The 22,501-nt window shown below is 44.5% G+C and overlaps 1 protein-coding gene across 4 annotated transcripts in view; it reads left to right on the top strand.

Moving 5' to 3' along the window:
• The window catches only part of LOC124405468, a 167,474-nt gene that overhangs the window by 110,557 nt on the left and 34,416 nt on the right, over positions 1-22,501 (top strand). For all 4 annotated transcript variants that reach the window (XM_046880372.1, XM_046880375.1, XM_046880373.1 and 1 more), the window contains one exon: positions 7,705-7,783. In XM_046880372.1, coding sequence (XP_046736328.1) covers positions 7,705-7,783 — 79 coding nt within the window. The remainder of the gene's footprint in view (positions 1-7,704; positions 7,784-22,501) is intronic.

Genomic DNA, 22,501 nt, shown 5'->3' on the forward strand with positions numbered 1-22,501 from the left:
AACTCGTCTCGAATCTCATTTCCCTCAGTACTGGTTGCACGGGCACATCGTTCGGCACAAGTTGTCTTGAATGTGGTTGTACAGCGGTTCCGACGCTCCGATAGTATTGTCGTCAGTCGCAAGTTACCTCGGTCGTTCAAACTTTCTCATTGTTACGCAGATGAAACAAGTGCTCGATTTGTACAAGGTACGGGAAGCTGCCGAGAACTTTACTGCGATTATTGCATGCAGCTGCAGCTGGCACAGAATCATACTTACTCACCAAGTTTAAAAAATTCACACGACGGTTTTCCAAGCAACGAAAATTGCACTGTTCAAGGCTATCCAGATTTCGTTTAAAATAATTATCGCAGAACATTTTCACTCGCGTAAAAGATCTTTTGTGACTGAAACGAGATTTCGCAGGTTAAGGTATCGTTTCTCCCATTCCATCGACAACGTTTGGTAGAGCCAAACAGTACCCTCGTTAAATTTGATCAGACACTGTAACTGCAGTAACTTTACCGTATAATTACCATGAACTACCAGCTAGGATGGTTGTCATATTACAAATTTACTCGGTACAGGTTGAATAGTCGTCTGTTGAGGAGCCTCGCGGTGCAAAAGGTGGAGGCGAATGGTTGGGTTCTTGCATAGATAGGTAGTTAGAGAGTCGGGCACAGTTTGGACAAGTGTCGAAACAAAACAGCAGGGTGCAACCGACGATCTCTATTGCACACTAGCAGTGCAACCAGATCGGACGGGAATTAAGGGGGATGGAAAATTGGAGATGGATAGAGTCGACGAGCAGTCGACATAGGCGTCCAGACCCCGCAGATAGCTGGGTTGTTTGTTCATATCCGTTGTTCGCGAATCGTTGTCAGGCACAGTCCGCGTTTTATTGCAAAGTTTGCGAGCGCCTGATTATTATGCACCGCACGTTGTCACTGGTCCTGTTTCATAAGGGGAACCGTCCGATTCAGATCCGCCGACGGTTAGTTTGAGCCGGAGTTCACAATGCTAGCGATGTCACCCTTCAACTATACTCGCTGCTTGTGACATCGATACTTGGAGCATCTCTCCGCCCGATAGAGTACAACTTCTGCTTTGATTCTGACTTTGGCTTTGTATTCCTAGCACCAAGGTTTCGCGTGAAGTTAATGCTATGCCTGCACCACCGTTCCTTGCTTTATACTCGAATACGTCGAATCGGTTTTCAACCACTGAATAATAATTCAGATTTACATGATTTCATCTCGCCTCCATCCCTCGGCGTACGCATTGTCACATTGTAAAATCTCTCGATTATTTATACTTCTACCAAAATATATGTACGTATCAACTTACTCGATCAGCTGGATTCTGCGACATCTCGCAAGGCACAATTACTGCCGAACGGTAACTTCGGAGGCTTCGATATGTCATCTGAAAAATAATGAGATCCGATTAAAATTGTTTGTAAAACCTAAAACCACACGGTTATATCTTCTACCTTGAATTCGCTTGAATGAAAAAACGTGCAATAACTTATATTAGGTCTACGTTCCTAAATTGAACAGACTTGAATGCGAATTTCTGTCAGAGGCGTTAATTACTTGTGAAAGTAAGAGTACTTATTAAGGCCTAAGGAGAGGAAGGCGGTTAGTGTGTCCGTCATCTAAGGCTGTATGTATATCTGTTTCTTACGGCGTGAATTTAAATTTGAACAGTCAAGTCGTGACGGTCGTTAAAAATAAGGACGATCTGCACGATGGAAGCCTGGTAACGAGTGATAAATGAGATGAATAATCAGCTGACTAATATAACAGGTTGTCTTTCGTAGGGCTGCTCCTCGCTTTCCTCGCTGACGGTTTCACCTTGGATCTCCTTCCTCTTGAGAAATAAAGAGGGTGTGAACCATTGGGCAGATGGAATTTCAGCGAATTCCAAGCGAATATTTTCAGTTTCAGCGAATGCCATCAAGTCTCTTTGCCTCCTTGAGACAGTCGTTATTTGCTTATTTATTTATTTATTTATTCATTGATTTATTTATTTGCCCAGACTTTTCTCTCATCGCTTCCCATTATTCATTGACGAGAAAAGCTCGCTTATACGACAAAAGGATCTTAAGGTAAACGTTTCGTGCGTTGTTTTTTCAGGCAACCCAATTCAAAGCGTCTCACGAATCCAATGATTGCAAACTCGAATATGAATATGCGAACCTTATAAGGGTCGGCTTTTAGTTTTGCGTAGAGTTATCCCCAGGGATATTCGTCGAGGATTCCGATCGGCTTTGGAGAGCCGTATATATTTCACCCGTAGGGATTGATAACCAGGTTAATTCAGCGGTTGGAAGTTCCTAATTTGTAAGGTAAACAAGAGCCCATAAAAACGTACAACTCGGAGCCTTATCTGCGGGGATTAAATGGATTTATTGCTGGGGCGAGAAGTTTCCCGGTTGACTTATAAATACACCTTCACCCCCGCGACGCACTCGGTTAAATTAGACGCGCGTATACTTCGGCTCGCCTTATACACGCTTCGTGTAGACCAGCTTTTCCAGTTCTGGTGGGCTAGGCAGCCGGGCCTCGCAATCAGAAGCGTAGTAACAACCCTTGCCGTGTTCCCCGTTGCGTGCGAACCTTCAAAGAAACAACCTATGCGGAGAGATAAATTTTCTAGCTAATTACACGGTTGCGGTATCGCCTGTCTTTGCCCACCAATTTTCGCGAGCGGGGAGGATCGTGAAATCACCACCTCGACGCCAGCGTCTCGCCCATGCATGCAGAGTGGTTAGAAGGTAGGTGCAGGAAGTGGGGAAAATCGCAGGCCAGAAAATTCAGCAACGGGTCTTCGGTTACAACCTACATCCGTAGCTTCTCGGAATTCACGAAATTTCAGGTAACCGAAGGTGATTCGTCCCCGCCTTTAATTAAATTGACCCTACGTCTGGCTGTAATTCTATATACCTTGCCCAAGCACGAATTGAGAAATTTAGGGAAACACGAAACGGGAATTAAAATCCTGACGAATAAAGTCCGAGAAAAAGAACTTCTTGCAGTTTTCAACTACGATGAAATAGAATATTCCACGAGCTGCGTATTCCGCCACCTTTTTCTCCCTCTCCGGAAGTAGATAGGTACTCCGGACGTTGATCGCCTACTCGCGCGCCACGAGGAGTCTGCAAACACTCTGCGGATATACCAACGCAAACATGCAAACAACCGGCAAACCACTTGCCTGGTTTATTGATACGCCGCAAGCCGTCGAAAGACGTCTTTTCCGACAGCATATACATTCATACTTAGTACATATATTTATCCATACGCCTGCCAAAGTTCCTGGGATGAGCACACAAATTTATCTGTGTACAAGAGGATCGAGTGAATCACGCGTCAGCGGCTGGGTAAAAAGAAAAGACAAACAAACATAACGAGATATTCCGTTGATCAGAAAAATTATTCGATTGCCAAAATACCGTAAATCGCTTGAGATTCGTTAACTTTTGGCCATTCTCTGTAAATGATTTTCAAATCTATTCACGCCCTCGGTTTCGATGTCAAGTCATCTCGTCCATCTCTTTTGGGCCGTTGTTACAACGCCCACGTTTTGCCAACAGCCAGGCCCTTGTGTCATTCGAATGATGAAAATAAACGTGCCGCTACGTTGACTAACCGCCGCGTACTGCCTAGCAAAGCGAACAGCATAAACCTGGAACGGCTGACGCACCGTCTATAGAGCCCACATCTCTAGCCTCATCTATTCCCTCTTATAACGGGCACGAAAATAACTTGACAAAACGTTGAAACTATTATTAGGTCGGTAGGTATTATGCCTCGAGCAGTGACTCGGCATGTAGATTTATTCCGCGAGCATCGTCTACCTCAAAGTGACCGCAAATCGAACCCTTTAACAGCGTTACTATTGTTGTTCCATTAAATCGAGGTATCAGTATTATACGTTTGCATATAACATGTGGGTGTTCCACTGCGAGAGCAAAAGTTTGTTTGTTTTCTTGTATATATAATTCTTGTGTAATTGTTGAACGGACCGCGTGATTAGATCACTTGATCCTTTTCCTCTTCGTTTTCCACTTCTGTTTGCTTTTCAAACAGTTTCCCGTAATCAAACTTCTCACACTTTAGCAAGAGTCACTAAATCAGTGGGGAATGACTTGGTTCATGGTAGAAGAAGGATACATAGGTGTTTTGCTCGGAAGAGAACATTACGCTGTTAGCATCCAGTCCCATTAACAGTGATTTAACGCGTTCCAACGGAGAGAAGCAATAGGATGAAAAAAAGCGCAGTCTAATATTTACCGGATTATATAAATCGAAATGCTTAGGTAAATTGTGAATGGGCTTAGCAGTTAAGCCTGAAAATTTTTTTATCCTACTTCTTTTTTTTTTTTTTTCATTTGATCCCTTATCTTTGCGTTGCGAGAGATTAATTAAATTTTTCCTGGTTAGAAGCGGCCGCGTTATATACACTGTATGTATGTAACATATAGGTATATATACGTGGACAGCACAATTAATTACTGTCGGTGGTCAATTTGACCACGTTCCAGTCTACTATTCGCATTCGTCTCTCCGCCACATTTGGAATACCTCCCGAAATTTATTTTCCGAAAACTCTATGTGCTCACCCGGCGCGATATTTAACGGTAAATGAGATAATTAAAATATTATGAAATATACGGATGACCTGTAACTGAAGCAATCAAATACATCGAAGCACGTTTGTAAGGTTGGCTTCTCGATCAGAACAGCCCATGCAATTATGTACGGAGGCAGTGAAGATGATTCAATAAATACACTCGCACCACCGAATCCGTTACCGTAAGTGAAGTGAAGAGCAGCCCTCTCCAAGGGGTGTAAGATCGGCACGCTCAACGGCACACGTAAACAATTTTCCAATATCTTGCAACATCAAAGTGCCCAAGCGTTTGTATCATCCCTGCCAGCGTATGTACGTTTCAAAGTGCAATTGAGCGATGAATATATTTGGAATATGGTGTTTCCAGTTCATCTTATCTCAATCACGCATTTATTTGTTTGGTATAACGTACGAGGTACCGTTTGCCTAGCTGTAAGACGTTAAACACATTGTGTGCGAACTGAACTCACTCAATCACGCAATGCCTTGGCTAACAGCAGCAACGATTCATAACTGACAAGCGATATTATTATTCAATACAAATTATACATAATATTTCGTGCAAGTAGGTATGCGGAATAATTTTTGGCAGCCCCGGTATCGTCGTTTATAAAAATGCGCATTACCGGTACAAAGAGTTCACCTCGTTACGCAAGAGCCATACGAAACTAACGACGTCACAGAAGGTAATTAGTCGCACGATGCTGTTGGGCGTCGGTGTTTGAAGCCTTATTTTTGAGGGAGCACTGCCGCGTGTTTCAAGTAAACAATTCACTTCTCACGCTTGCATAAATTCATTCTGATGTATTATGAAAAAGCTTGAGCTTTACACGGGGCGAGAGAGAGGGAACCGTTCATTTTAGGTTCCGAGATTTACATCCCGCGGGAGAAGAAAGGAAAGAGGCAGACGAGGTAGAGAAGAACTGGTGCCTGTTCATAATGTTACGGTATTGAATTATACCAATTACTACGAAACAAAGGATGTAGTACACTATATCCTATCTTACATTGAAAGAGAAGCCGTTTGTTCGTATGAGTACCTTCCTTATATTTTGGATAAAAGGATGTTTATACTCTGCGTATTTCCTGGAGGCCTTCACCAAACAACGTCGTACCGTGTTTAGCGTTTCCATCATCTACATGAAGCAAATAACGAAGATAATCAACGACGACAGAAAGTTTTGATTAAGATGGAAAATATTTTCACCTCCGTTAGCACGTCAGTTAATATAAAATATGCATCTTGATTATCTGGTCACAGCTTATATGATATATGTTTTTTTCACTCGGTATCCACCTTCGTTACCTTGCTCAACTGTTAACGAAGTCTAAGGCCCGTAGATGGCCCTGATCCATTTCAAACCCAGTACTTCCTCGCTCTGAACCTTTTATCCCATAAAACCGGAGAGCGCGGAATGAAGCAAATTGAAAATGACCGTGAAATCCGGTAAAGTAACAGCCCGATTCATAGATAGACGGGATAAGCTTGCGGCTTTGGGTTCTATAATTCCATGGGAATATTAACATATGCAAATCTGCTCGGTTGGTTGGATGAAATTGTGGAAAGGCAAGGAAACGACCGAGAGAAAGGTATTAGAGAGTTGGATAGATATATATGCGTATAGATGGTATGAAGGAGACGAAGAAAAAGAGAGGAGGACCGGCGCGGCGATGGCAAGCAGAAATAGACGCCTCGAATGGAGGGAGGAAAAAGGAGGATGAAAAGCGGATATTTAACTAGGATGATAGCACCTCGTTTAGTAAAACTTAAGCCAAAGTTAAGCGTCTTTCCGGGAGTTAAGTTGGCGTTGGTCTGTTTGAGGTGGTGTATCTGTCCTCCAGCCCCGACCGCACCTTGCCGTTTCGCCAATTTCGAGGGTAACTCGGTCCTCTAGAAGACGTTCTCTTTCCTACCACGAATACTGTTCAGCAAAGAAACGTTGATTTCTCACAAACTTCGGGCGACTCGATTATAATCGCTCCTTCGAAGGGCCGTAACAGTAATCAAAATTCATACATAAATGCATATTAATCTTGCCTTGGATCACCGCGACTCGTTCGAAGTCCGAGAAAAGGACACTCTTTGGACCGTCGTCGTCAGGAGGACGTAAAAATTCTCGGAACCTTCAGTCCCAGGGATTGCACATGCGGGTTCGGTACGCCACGATTATCGTTTCATTAACAAGCCTCCCGGGGTAACTTTGGCTGAATTATCCCCGGATATTATTCCCAGTGATCTCACACGAGGCGGATCATTACGGGTGATAAATATTTAACCGGATGCGTAAGTGCAGCTGGTGTGCTCGTCTGGGCTGATAATCCATTGATCAGATGCCCCTTCGGGTAATCGCTCGGTCTCATCGATTATTTATTAACAGCTACACACATATGGTAGCAGAGCGATGTCATATACGTTTCGAAGTCACCTTCCGGTGACGATTAAATGCGATCCCAGACTCGCCTTGACATGTCTGATATGCCGCTTCCATTGCGAGTCGACTACTAAGTCCACATCCTCAACCGCAAGAGAGATAATTTTGTGGAGGTGCACCGCAAACATAATCTCGCCCTAAGTAGCATCCAGCTACCTCACTTGACACGACCCTTCGCTGAGGAGTCTCTCTTTTCCTAACTCAACCTATCAAAACACCACAATGGCGCTCGGCGGAGGCAGAAATTCGTGCGGCCGACCATCCTGGTAGCCATGAAGACCACCGTCAGATTTCCACCTCATTTAGCTCAACACGAGACCCCCTCGAAAATTTACAGGAGAAATTCTTCTTTGCCAAGAAGCGAGACGCAATTAGTCGGCATGTTTGCTTTTCATCAGCTGTGTGGCCGCGATAGACTTGATTTCCATAAACTTCGCGTCTCAGCTTAGGACGAGAGAGCAGTTCATATACGAAATCAGATAACCGAGTGGCGAGATCTTGCGTCGCCACGTCCGCCGTTTCGGACTATTGCGGCTGACAACACTAGTTTTTAGTTCCACCGAATCTGTAATTGTATTCATCTTTTTCATGTCTGTTGACAATTTCTTGTAACAAGATTTACCCACTTGAACATTTTTCTCTTATCTGATTACAGATGTGAACATGGTGGCGGAACCAAAACCTCATCAAACTGGACGCAAACGGCAAAACGTGGCCAAGACCGGGAACGACTGGTGAGTTCAATTTTTTAAACTTACTAAGCTACTTTCAAGCGTAACAATTAACAGAACCCCCAGTAACGGTAAAGGATGATTGTCATATCCGTCCTGGACAATGCGTTACAGCTATCACACAGCGGGGAATAAATCTCTTTTGGCAACGTGGAGCCCGAGAATTGCTATTCATTAAAGTTTGCAAATTGAATTCTAGCTAGGAAATCGTTCACAATGTACAACGAGGGTAGTAGCGGCTAATGGGTAATGGTCAATGAACATTCCGCAGTATCAATATTTGACTGGAGCGGCCACCTCTGACGCCAATCCGCATCTATTATTGGACCCTGCCCAGTATTGTGACGTTACAAACACTCGACATGTCCTCTCGAATCGGTACACCCAGGTCACGATGAAACCTCGCGTGTTTGCGCAGCTCCAAATTGTGCAAATGCAAACATTTACGATAGTAATCAAGATCGTGGAATTCGATAATGGTAATTTATTGGTACCAATTGCATAACCCCAATCGATTCAAGCGTCATGCGTTAACACATGTGGATACCTACACACAGCAGCCACCCATGCTCCTTTGATATTCCACCAAATCTACCTGCACACATCCGATGCTCACTTCACGTTTCTTCTTAGTCTTAGATGTAATACTCGTTATAGGATCACTGCGCTGTGTAAGCTGGTGTTTTTCATCTTCTGGACTCGGTTACTTCTTCGTTAAAATTATACCATCTTGACTCCTTCATAGCTGAACTCTGGTCGAGAGAATCCAGCGAGCGCACTATTTGTCTTCATATTTGGGCTTCACGTGTCTAATCCAATCTTCGCGAGTTTGCAAGAACTTGTTGGTAGGTGAGGAGACGAGATGGATGGAAGGTGGAGAATGCGGGGTGGAATCACAGGATATCTGGGTTACAACGGAAAGTAGAGTGGAAGAAGAATCAAGCGAGACGGTGGAGAGAGGGCCAGCCACCAGACAAATACGAGACGCCATAAAGCTATCAGTTGAGCGGAGCCAATCCCGAGTCGCAGGATGGCCTACGGTAGCGCCTTTTCAACGGGCGAAGAGGGATGAAGGGGGAGGATAATGTGTTTTATGCAAGGAACGTGCCTCTGAATTCCAGTTCTCGCTGTCTCAAAGTCTAACGCGCGAACTGAACCAGGTTTATTTGTTCCTCGCGCCGTAATTTAACCCGGCGTGGTAAAGTAGGTACCTACCTACTTCTAACCTAGCAGCATATCTCCGTGTCGGTACAGGAGTAGATATAGAACTTTCAAAAGCTTTCATGAAAGCGACGTTGGACACTGCAGGTGTATAAATATCATTATCATCGTACAACTGTAATTCTCGAGGAAATATTTCAGGCGTATACTTGACCACGAATAAAATTGAAAAGACAATTGTCGCAGGATGCAAAATCATAGTGATTGCGATAGATGAACAATCAACAGCGATTGGCGTGCTGCGATTTTGCACTGTTGATTTTTCTCCTAGCACATCTGCAGCGCATTCGGTTATTGGCATGATGATTAAGTCCCTCAGTTGAATGAGGCAACAGAGATTTGATTTGGTACAATTTAACCCCCTCCGAGTAATGCAAATATCGTTAATCACGAGCATTGAGCGTTTTGTGGAGAAATGCCAATCACTGTCACGATGCGAACAGTTGCGCCTGTCAGTCCCTACTCGGTTTCTTTAACTGTCACTACATTGACGTCCGCGCGGCGTTTCGGCGAGGCCGTGACTCCACAAGTTACATTTTAGAGAAGGATTTCTCATGCGTATTCAATAGGAAACGCATCGCGCATACAAGTTAGTCGAGAAAAATCCGAGTACCTACGGGCTGCGGAAAATTTGTGATTTGAAAAACGTTGCAGCTCGATATCCGTCAACTGATTTATCGAGCGAGACTTTCAAACAATAAATCACCCCGCAGTTGGAGGCAAAACATGAGTCCTGAATCTCGGAGGCAGCGTCATGTCACCTGGAAGGACGTGCGAAATGATACGAAACTTTGAGTCTAACAGAACACCAACGGCATTCTACAAATGTATACAAAATCCAATACCAAGCAGACTCTACAATTTAGACCAGATCCAGACTCGGCCGGTCTTTTTCGTGGACAAATTACACCCTGCGTAAAATCTGTATCAAAAATCGAATTCAATTACCACAGGTACTCGAACAGCTGAAATTTATTCATGAAATACTCACGACCGGACTTAACCGCGTTCGGCTAAGATCAGGAGTTGAGCCGAGAGAGAGAGAGAGAGAAAGCAGGGGAAATATTGCTGCCAGACAGGACGAATGATGGAAAGGGAGAGCCTCATCTGCGTGTTGGTGGAGGAGGGAGGGCAGGAGATGTGAGATTCATCGCCCTTCTGGAATTAGGCACTGTATACTGTTTGAAATTAGCGTGGTTACGTTTGTTTAGGGTTCCTGTGCGGGTATCTACGCTTCTCTTGTAGATGCTGCAGCCTTTGCCGAAGTGCAGGAGGGAATAAGCGCCAGAATCCGCATAATTATGGTTCGAAACTTGTCGAAATGATCCTTGAAATCAGATATTTGAATCGGCGAGAAAAATTATAATATTTAAGCAGAGAGTGCTTCTCTCAGACATAACCTATTTTGCTATTTTTTTCAATTGTACTCGAGAGTTAAGAAGTATTTGGGTTGATTAAATTTATAGGTGATTTGAACAATGTCGGATCTGCGATATAAAAACGGAGCTCTGGATTGCTTTTTTACCTTAATTTTCTGCTACGATCTTTCAATCCAATTTCCTTGTTTCACTTCGATAATATCTGATTAAATTTACTACTAACGAATCTAATTCAATGATGTTATTGGACGTCGGGGAAGACTCCTAAAAGGCATGGTAACGAAATCCGTAGCTCGATGTTGGACAGCCTTTGCCTGCTAATGATTATAATAGTGTAATTTTATACTCGCATTAACGAACCTGGCTCACCGAGAAATTGCACACTCGCATCTTTGCGTTTGACTCAACGCACCTCGTCCAATTAAAAACGAGCGTTTATTATACTCAGCGGTTCTTGCTTACACTACTCACTGTACCCGGTCTTTTGGGATCATTTATAAACGTTGGGGAACTAAATTTGATTGTATGCACATCCTAGAAATCGGATACCTCGCTGTAGGTATCTCCGTCAGAAAAGTTTCTCAAATTTTGCATCCGCGAATATCTAATTGCTTCGTGCTTCAATCATTTCACATTTGTCCTGGAGAACATCAAGCAAGTCGATTCAAACAGTCAGGTGTATAACTTAGGTGCCTTATCAGTACAGACTCTCAGGACTACCGAAGAGTCCTGATCTATCTCTGTTTGTTTTGTTTTTTATATCTGTACCTCCTACTTCTCTCTTACTTTTCTCGAAGTACAACATGCTTTCAAATTACTCTGTAAAGTATATATCTATGGTTTGAGAAAAGAAATGAACCTTCCAGCTCAAAGTTACTAGAGTCTCGAGTGTTGCGATAGAATAACCCCTTTGGCGTATGGCACTAAAATAGTGATGGCAGTTCGGACCGCTTTTTCATCGAGAGATGGAAGAGGATGAGCACTCGTGACAAAGACCATTCATAGACGATATATACGTACGTGTGCCGATAAAAATTCCACTTTCGTTAATCATTCACGAAGCACTATAGCGGATCCGTACATCTTAGCCAGATCTACGAGCATTGCATTTCCTACTCTTTCGCATAGGCTGATTCTCTCTGCGTTATTCATGAACACGAATCCCGAGTTCCTGAGGACAAGAGGTTGAAAGCAGAAAGCACGTTGCGTTTCCCCGTCTTATAGTTTTTTGACCGACTGGCCCGGGTGGTTTGGCTTTGGGTTTGGGTGATCGGACTTCGGAGAGTTTCGAGAACTGACTCCGTGACTGCGGACCCGACGTAGCACATCTCGTTTATCCTGAACGTGATCCCAGCTTACCAATCTCCCGGCATTAGCCTCTTAGTCCTCGCTTCATCCCTTCGGGAAACCAATTAACATAGGAAGCCTCGAGTAATTGGCTAGTGACCGTGCACTTACCTCCATTTCGCGAGAATCCCTATAAGATTTCCTCCTCGAGAGATACGAAATACCTAACGATAAGGTCTTGCAATCGAAGAGCGAATATTCCCAGTTTCCAACACGGCAACTGTAGGTACGGGAATGAATCGGAACCAAGGGTCGTTGTTTGATGTTTGAATTCACGAAGAACTTTTGTGGTATCCATTTGTATTTTGTCCGGAGTGACGTCACTGGAGGGCTGATCGTGAGATACCGTAAATCGCAAAGCTGTGCGAAAATTGAATTATACTATACGTAGAGCGTTCGAGTTGTTTTTTAAGTTACTTCCTCACCCAAAGCCTTTGTACAAATATCAGCGTACAAGTGAATGTTTGATTAGACCCAAGGAGAGGAATCAAAACCTTGTAGTCACTTCCCTCGGGCTGTTTTAAAAAGTTTAAACACTGTGTCGAAAAGGGGGTCTCGTTATTCGTGGAAGTCGAGTACCACAGTTAAGTAAATTGGAATATAATTTTAAATATTTTAGAAACAATAACAACGACGGAAAATTTTCACCCTCTGGCTGAAGCTAAACACCAAATGCCGCGTCACACCGCTCGTATATGCCTGGCAGATATCTGAAGAAGTTTAATTTCAACCAATTTCACGGGAATACGCGATTCTCAACTGCCGAGAAAGAAATACTCTCAGGGATTTTCAAAGGGCTTAAGGGGTTCTTTAAATTGAATGCATATTCTTCATTCTACTTTTTTGTTCCAACCTTTCTTTCTCCGTTTTCTCTCTCTCTCCCTCTCCCTCTATTTCTCTTCTCTAGGGCTTTTCAAGGGCTTAATGAATAAATTGTATACTCGAATTACAACAAAAGTGAGCTTGCGACCCCTGTTTCGTGTGCCACAATACGAGTTTACATCACATGGAGAAACGACGGAAAGGGGGAGAGAAGATACGAGAGAGACAATATCTGGCCGGATATTCTGAGAATAATCAATAATAAATAATATAAAACCTCGAGTCATCACAGGTGGTAGAAATAATATTCGAGGTCCCCGCGGAAGATCCTTGCCCCCCCCCCCCTGCTCCTTCAACCACGGTCTGTTTAATTTTTCCATTTCTCCGTTTGTTACTTGAATTTTAATCCATTTTCACTTTTGCTACTTTCTTTTCGTCATCCACCATTATTCTTTTTAAGCCGCTTGAGCTCGAGCACTGCACCGGTTAACAATATAGTGTATCATGAATTACTCTCAGCAAACAGTCCGCCTGATCCGGCGCAGAGGGATAGAATTTAAAGATGAAAGAAATGAACTGCGCCGCGACGCGACGTCTGGAGTGCATGAACAACGAGAAGTGCCAAATTTCATTATATAAAACAACCTGAAATAACGTTGGAGAAAATTAAAGGAACACATTTTACGGGACTTTCAATGAATTCATTTGAATAATTTCATAAATTTGCTTAGCAAGTGTGTAATTCATTTTGTGTTTTTTAAACTCACAGCCACAAGTAAAAAACCGTGACATATTCAAAGAATATTTCCTCCGGGCAACGATATCTATCCTTTAAAAAAAAATTTGACCCTGAAAGATTACCGTTACAGCGCATATTAAAGCCAAACGATGAACGATGCGTTAGCCGTTCGCCTTTTCAATCCTCGAAGCCTGTGGCCGTGAGCCCGGAACACGACGGTGAGGCCTCCTGTGGGGTCTGCAATTCTTTAAAGTCAAGTTCTCACACTACTCGAGGAAGCAACGTCGCCGTTGGGAACGACAAGGACGAATTACGTACGGACAATGGTGGTGCGCAATTTGACGGAAGAGAAGAGAGCCCCGCCTGACCCCGTCGAACCCGGCGACCTCGGTGACCCGCAAAGGCCCGACTCGGTGCGGCATTTCACGAGCTTAAGCCGCAAAATCGTCCGGTGTTACGTGATCGATTCGTGCGCGAAACCAATGGGCAGTTTAGACAGTTTTATGGGTGGAATTTCGTCGGATCAGCGCCCCTCGGTGAAAACGAGTCGGTGGGTATCAGGCAGGACGGGGACCAGATGGAAACAATTTGTTAGGGAGATCCGAAAAATCCTAGGTCCTGACTGTCGTGAGGGACACTTTTCATCAGATCTTCCGTCTGGCGTGAGGCTGAGTGATTGAACCTCCCGCGTGTCGAACAGAGGAAATCGTCCGTCTCTGGAAAGGCTATAACAGACGGTGAGATATACCGACTCTGCATTCTCAAAGGTGTAGGTATATTCCGAATACATACCGTGCACAAGTGAATATGAGGAGGCAACGAACTCCGATACTTTCAGTTACCCTTCACCGAGGGAAAGGATCGTAATGGAATAGCTCGCGAGACAGATGCTGCATAATGCCGATCGTCGACAGAAATATAGCGCAAGTAAAGAAGGCATCAGACAAAAGAGAGCTTCTCCAAGGGTCCGTAATAGATGCACATGCACACATACGTCTACATCTGCACACGACGTAAGCCGTGCCATTATAAACTCCCGCACTGCGTCTGTCATCCATCTCCAGAGCTGTTGCAGTCATACACGCTCGATTTCTCTGGGCTCTCACCGATTCTGGAAGGACTTGTTTTCAACCCGCTCTTCCCACTAAGCGGCCGCCTTTTTCCACCTGCCGGGCAAAAAGCGCATATCGACTTCTCCAAGATGTGTTCCTTTCCTTTCCTTTCCTCTTCCTCCCCTGCCTTCTTCCCTTCCGTTCCAGACACACGTCCCTCGGATGCTACGTACACCCTTCTCTCGGTGTATTCCCCCTCCCCCTTTCTCTCCGCGAAGCGACGCCTCTTCCGTCGTCGTAGTCGACGGTGGCTACCCACTCGGACACAATAGCTCGACGGTGATTTTCCCGCTGAGTGCCGCTCAACGTCGCTGAAAAGCGAAGACGGTGCCTAGTCCCAACCACCCCCGGACACCCAAATGACGTAACGTTACGACTAGGGATGTCGACCACCAGTCAAACCTCCCGGAGACGGAATTCATCCCATTTAATGCTCCCCACACCCTTTGATATCTCAACAAAACGACCTCACGGCCCTTGATCCGAGGTCAACCATCCACGGGATACGAATGCCATCCGTTTTTTCAAACCCAACACCAGCTTACCAGCCTAACTTATTACACGTCCAGCTAGATTTGCCACATTTTTCGAATTAACGACGCATTTCTCAGGGTTGCCTCGCCGAACTTGAAAAGTACGTGAATTGTTATCCCGATAAAGAATAAACTTACTATGAAAAAAAGCGAATCGTCACTTTTCAAAGCTCTTCACCCACCGTCACATTTTCAATAACCATCAACTTCTTTCTGGAAATAAATTTTTCATCGCCACGATACGATTCCACCGCAGACGTCGATCAATTCCCGTTGCAGGACTGAGGCCCTTATTCACACTCTTTAATCATGGCATGGCGATGAATAGAAGTCACTTAACTAATGGAAAGTCGTCACTATCGAGCTTTCGAGATCAGCTTTGGAGCTTTTCCACCGTCTTAACTCTGGCAGGTGTTAGTCTAGTCGACCGGATTCCCAGCTGACAGGAAAACTAGGGTAGGAACGAGGAAGCTAAGCCGAGCCAGACTTAGCAGATAGGACTTCGCGGGAGATGGTGGAACTGTACACATACCTTCCTGGTCGTAAACATGAGTTGGCCGAACTTTCCCCGTCAGGTATTACTCCGGCGGTTCTCTAGTCATGCATCGGTTCCCGCTACTCCACGGCGTTCGATTACGACTCCCGATTTTCGTCACTTCTTCATGCAGCCTCGGCAGGTGTGGCGAAATATTTTTTCAAAAAACATATCAATTTCGCACGAGACTTGACGAGTTTAGCCGATTCTTGACGTACTCCAAGCTGACAATGAGACGAGTCAAATGGCGAATGGTAACTTCCGATCCATTGTTGGTAATATTTAGCCAAAGACCCTGCAAATTTGGGCCGCAAACCTACCAGGGCCAATCCAAACAAGTGTTTATTTATACTAAACCCATGCCTATAGTTCTGTCTGTTGGGTCCCAAAGGGTGCCAACGGGCGTTTGCATTATTCATGTCATTTAATCACGCCACATGGAAACATGGAAACAATTTCTACCGGCTACAGAGCGATGCCTGGTCCGCTCTGGTTTGGTATCGTATGGCATGGAGTGGAATGTTACGGCACGGAGCGAAGCGTCTCTGCCGTGTCGCGTGCTCATAAATATACTAAGAAATGCCCGAAATATTTACATTTATAATGTCCGCTTCCCCTTCGCCTCCCTGCAGCTCATATCTGGCAGCTAACCTTCACCGTGCTCGCCCCAAACGGCACGTTTTTGCCAAGTTTGTCTCCCGCTTTCCCGACTCAACCCTTTAACAGCTATAAACGCGTTAACGGTTGACACTTTTTAACGCCCTTAAGCGAAGCATTTTTACGTCCCCTTCTCGCTCGCTCTGCCTCGTTTTTCATTCCGTCAAGCTGCCCCATTCGCGCAATCCAATTTTTACGATTCTCTTTCACATTTTTGGGTATTTTTCTTTTCCCTCCCCTCTTTGAATTGGAAATTGTATAATCGTACCTGAACAGATTTTGATTACGGTTCATTCGAAGCTGTATTTTTAAACGTTATACTCTGTTTTGTTTAACACATTCTGTTACCTCGTTCACCTGATATTTCAGCCTATCGGTTTATGTACTCATTCGCGTTACGCGAGTCGAAATCTACTTTTCATTTGAGCCCGTTCATAATCCTCAGTCCTTTGAATTGGTCATTGTCCAGCGTGAATGATATCGCACGAATTTCTACACTCAATTGAATATTCAAACGCAGAAATATTTCCACTGATATACATATGTATGAACGATAGCTACATGTATCCTTCATCAGCTTATTCTGCCGCTCGATGTGAATAAGGCCACGAACAATCGGAATGAGTTTCGTTCACGTGTCTGCGTAAGATCGCGCAAGAAAGGAAAAAAATAAAATCCACCGTAAAATTCTCTACAAATCCAGAACCGAATGTATCCAAAAATCAGGAATAACAGACAGCGAAAATCCGTGTACAAAATATTCCGTTTTCGAGCTGCAGAGATATATTTTCAAGGTACTAACAACTCGTCTGTTAATTTGCGCATATTGTACCGCATGTAAGCCATACTCGCTTCCACCCCAGTGCGAAAAAAGCGGTCCAAAAAAAAAGGCCATGCATTGTTTAAACACAATATAAGCTCTGGTTTAGAACAATTTATGACTTAGCCAAAAATGTATTCCGTTCTCAAACAATTGTAGTACCTGTGGCTGTAACCAAAGTTAATCAGCTTATGCAGTGGGTGTAGGTAGATGAACGCAAATGCTAACAATGGCGGTATTATGCGTTTGTGGCGTGCATACTGTGCAGCGGTGAAACCATTTTTTTTTCTCTGCGGCGTGTAGTCGCGTCGGAAACTGCTTTATTATACCGATATTAAGGAAATGATAGCGATGATAACGTCAGTGAGCGACTTCTCTCCTGCAGCATGCGAGAATGACGCTGGTACACAGATGTAGGTAGGCAATAATTCCGAGTATCCACTTTCATGAAAACGAATCGTTTCTGCAACAACACCGCGTGGCCGGAGGGATATATTCGTTATTCATGCAAGTCGAGAGATGTTTACTGGACCGGCAGTTAACGTCACCAGCAAACGTTTAGAATTGTAATTTATAGGAATGTCGAGGTATTTTATGCGTCTGCTGCATCGTGGGAAAATTAATATTAAATTAGGGGTAATTCGAATTCTGGGTAAAAGCCAGACGAAACCTGTAACAAGGAAACTGACTGTCGATGAAAGTACCGTTCAAAAATTCATCCGAGATTATTTTCTGTGAGTTTCTCATCACCGCCCGCGTTGCTGAATTCTTCATGTAGAGAGTTCATAGAAATGATCGCGTTTTATTTTGGAGTAGTACTTAGAAGGTGAAACCGGGTCCTTTTGCATAAATGCTGGAAGAGAGAGACCGGAAATTATCCATCCGAAAGCAGGTGGCGTAAAACGAGACTGCAAACAAAGAAATAAACGAGAATGCAGCCCAGCTCGACGTATTAACCGCTTTGCTGCTCTATTTACTACTCTGCAGTACCTTGCCGTACTCGAGCAGCCTCTGCAGACTCTTTTTGCACCAGGGATTAACCGGATCCACAGCACACCCTAGAACAGCGGCCATTACAGCATCGAGTTGAAAATTTTTCAACCGAATGAAAATTTCATGACTCGTTTGCCACTTATCTTTTATTCAATTCACATGACCATTTTGCGAAGATCTGCCGCAGATGTGAATTGCCATTTGTTTGAAATACCAAACCGTAAATAAATCACAGGAATAATTTCCCGAACCATATCTAACCTGAAGGTATTTCGGTTAAACCTTACGCGAAACAGCCGAGTGGTCAACGTGATTTCCTCCGACGAATAGAAATAGTAAGAATCTCAAAAAGTGGGTAAGATAGGAGAGTGCAGAGGATCGAGATTAGGAAGCAGCACTCTGCGAGGAATTTCCCATGTGTCTTTGCGGGTACATAAGTTATACTAAGACAGAGAACTCCCTGTTCACCAGGGGGGTTTCCCCTGGGACCAAAGCCCTCAGTACAACATCTGCCCAGTGCCGGTAGCCTCTCGGACCATAAAATACCCGAAACGTTTGCAGCGGAAGCTGCCTCCTCGAGTCTGTGAGTCGTCAAAATTATGACATTTGACTGCCAGACTCGCGTTTTCATCGGCGCTTGGTGAAGCAAGCTTGCTGTTTTAATTCACCAAGTCCCTAGCAACGTCAAGGGTATGAAGAAGAACCGAGTTCCACTGGACACTCGAGTGCCCCGAAAGTCTGGTGGGAAATCATCGGGAGTCTAAGAGTGGCGAAGGAATTTAAGAGCGAAGGAGTGTAAAATACTTAAATTATTGCCACTGGAGACCGTCGCCACTTTGTCCTTTTTTCAGTATTTCCATTCTTTCGTTAAGGTCCTGTCTATTATCAGTCGGAGTCGATAACGAAACCTCAGACTGACAAAGAGATGGCCAGCCACTTGGGATTACGGGCAAGAACGAAATACCTGGTAAAAGTCCAATTTCATTGAAGTTTGAGATGTTTCACCTGATTCGTAAACGCTGATCGAAAACAAAAACGTTAATTGTTTAAAGCACTTCAGTGTGGTGAAGTTGATCCCGACAGAGGAAACTTCGTCGTGAATGCGATCGCGTAAGCTTTGAAAATACCCGATCAAGAAGACGCTTTCGTCTGCGAAGCTTTGTGGTTCACATCACGTTGGTCAAGACAATTTTCTCAGTTTTGAAATGCGACTATACATATCGCGCAACTTCGAAGAATATTTGATTAGAAAAATGCTTTTTCCAATCTTGCCGGTAAAGTTTAACCCACAAATCGTCAAAACGCGAAAATCACTTGAAAATGCCTCCAAGTTCGTTCCATTGTCAAAAGTGAGCTGGTAAACTATTCTCGCGGTGAAAAGAACAGTGGATACCGGAAGTAATGATGGGAGGCTGAAGAACACGGGATGTGCCATTTCCATAATTACCATTCTGCATTGATTGTTCACCGACCAGAAGAAGATCATCCCACGCAACCTAACTCTTAAAAATTTGAGCAACGAGCACTGTTTCAGTTTCGAAGGAAATTCCTTCATCAAAGAAAACGCGCAACGGTGCAGAATTCGTTTACGTAAAATTATCGGTGAGACGAAGAGGGGGGAAGGATTCGCTGGTATCTTCGGATAAAACTAAGCCGATCTTGAAACGGTTAAAAGCAGCGTTAACTCGCTCGTAAAATTGCCTGCTAAAGTCCGGGATGAGTATTGGTCGAAGGCAAGAGGGTTAAGGTGAGGCGAGCTGGAAGGCGTCCCAGTGTACACACGAGCCATCCCTTCGCGGTAGTGAATCAATTTCAATTCGCAGAAAGTAGATTTGAATATCAAATAGCTCACGACCTGGCTCGTTCGGCGGTGCGTGTCTGCCGTTACGTTACGCACGGTTCGCCGCTGCCGAGCGGTGGTGTAAAAATTATACTTGCAAACGTAAAGACATAAATAATGTCACTGGCACAAGCCATTATCTGCCTCACGCCGGGTAGTAATTACAACTTGCTCCCAGCCCCTCCCCCACCTCGAACTACCTCTTTTTTCAACCCGCCATACGTTCGCCCGTGCAGCGAGGCTCTCGCACTGTATCTGGAGGCATACATATTAATAAGCCCACCGTGTCGGGGTTTCACGCCTTCTCTTTGGAACCGTAAAGATTTCCTTGAGATTAGAAAACAGTCTTAGGGTCTCACCCCCCCGCCGATCACAACAACTGTATTCATACAAGCTGTGGCGAATCGCAGGTCTCTCGCGGAAGTAACACAACGTCGTAAGAAGTAAAACGACCCCCAACTCGGCTAGTCGAACCAGCCTACATCCACCCCGGATTCCTTCGAGCCGTAGGTACATACATACATATACCGATAGATACCGACATACGTAACACGGGTGCGAAGTGTTCCAGTCGTAGAAACGGACGCGGGTCCTCGACTGGGTTTGGAATCTGTTCATCCTCAGCCCTGCAGGGTGTTCGTGTAATTGAATGCTAACAGCTTTCAACTGTTGGTCAAAGTTCCTTGACCGCTCGGCAAATATACTCTTGAATGTCGCGGGCGGCGAGGCCCTCTTTGTGTCGGTTAGGTGGCTCCGGGACGCCGCGTCGACTGTCGAGGTCGTAGCGTTGGTTGGTACTCCAAGTGTGACCGAACGGACCCGGCACACATCCATGCCCGTCGCCATCGGAGGTTGGGTTAATTCCCGAGGGTTCTGGCTGCAGGGCTGAGCACCGAGTTAGACCGCGAAGCGAAACGACGCCACGCCGACCGCGCCGGCCCTGCAAGATAGAGCCGGAAAACTATTGGATTCCCCCGGGCTTCACTGGCGAACGTTGAATCCCCCGTTTCATCGTCAGGGATGAGCGTCAGATTCAGCAGTCGGTGCCGGTGATCCAGAAAATTATTCAACCCTTTTTCCGTTCCCTCGACAAATTGATTCAACATCTGATCGATAGCTCCCGCCTCGCTCTATGAAGCGTTTGTGTCGTTGCTAGCTGTCGCTGATTGTGGTCAAATTAAAACGGAAGAAGTACCTTCGCTGTATAAACCGATTTGTCCCCTTAACTGTACGACCTATAGAGAAAGATTAAACCGGACGGCGGTTGATTTTGTAGCTTTAATTTAGCCTGTAAAAACATCACACTTTTGTTTTCAACATCACGTGACGAGTAAACCGGATCCAGCGTGTTGTTTTACAGAGCAATAATGGTTTCCGACGAAACGCATTGTTTGAGGAAATTTATAGTTATCCTTTTTTTTTTTTTTTTTTTTTTTTCGTTTACTTCTTCACACTCATACTCGAAATGTTTGCCGAGCGTGATTGTCACGTGTCGTCGTAACGACGTTGTTTGTACAGCAGCACTACGTTCGGAACGCAAGCGTAAAAACGAAGTGAAAGAGACGTAAGTAAAAAGATCAAAAAACCAATAAAAAAAACAAAAAAACCACAAAACGAAATGAAAAAGGAGGAAAAGGAAAAATAGGATACGCATCAGGTGCATATTTGCGAACTAACCCGAGACCCGATAAACATAACACAACCAGCAAATCCTTTATTGTTGGTTGTCAATCGTAACGCGCGGTACGCCGCAGTACCATCCTATCACTGCAGTTTGCCCGACGTTCGTGCCTGCGCATTGATAGGTATTAAAATGATGTGATACTAGCTGCGTGTGAAAGTAGTGCAACTTGTATACGCGTAATAACCGATCGATGTTATACCCACACGTGAAACCTGTACGTGATGCAAAACCATGGAAAAGGAATGCGTTTTATCAAGGATCGTCACGGATCCATCGTCAGCAGGATATCAACATCCTGTTTCCCTCGCGGCAAGCAAGTTTGTAGTTGATTTTCAGTGTACAAGACCACCGGAACAACCGTCAAAACCGAGAATAACCCCGGGGAGAAGCTTAATTAGAACGGTGAAAATTAACGGTTGAAAAAAGATAGGGAGAGAGAGAGAGAAAGATAGAAAAAACAGGTATAATATCTTGGATCTTTTGCTCTTCACTAGGCGGTCTCTTCTTCGTTAATACTTTTTCCACAGTTTATGAGGAAGTACGAAGCGAAATTAAGCCGATTAGTAGTCTGTCTTTGCACCGATTAACTCGACGTGAAACTTGACGAACAACTGAACAGGGGATCGCTTCTACTGTTAATAACAGCCGAACTTTTCGAATCCGTTTTCGAGAAGCGAAGCGTGAAGGCGAGGCACGTAACCACATCTCATGTCGTGGGACGGCACTCCAGACCCTGTTCAAATTTCTGCCTCAATTAACTTCACGTCCCAATCTGCCGAGATATGAAGAAGGTATATAATACGGCCAACGTTGAAAATGAAAGTCTAATCAACTCGAAACTGCGCAAGGCGAGCGGGTCGCAGAAAGTTGTGTAATACTCGCGCAGGGTGCATTTAATTGATGTTCCTAATTGAAAATCGAAACAAGAATTTAATCCCAAGGAAGCGGTTCTCCACAAAAGACTCCGCACAGCCGAAAGACGTACTTTTTGAATTCCGGTCCGTTTCGAAACAAGTGATACTTTCAATCGTTTCGCTTG

This window comes from Diprion similis, chromosome 4, assembly GCF_021155765.1.
Source record: "Diprion similis isolate iyDipSimi1 chromosome 4, iyDipSimi1.1, whole genome shotgun sequence".
NCBI classification, from domain to species: Eukaryota; Metazoa; Arthropoda; class Insecta; order Hymenoptera; family Diprionidae; genus Diprion; species Diprion similis.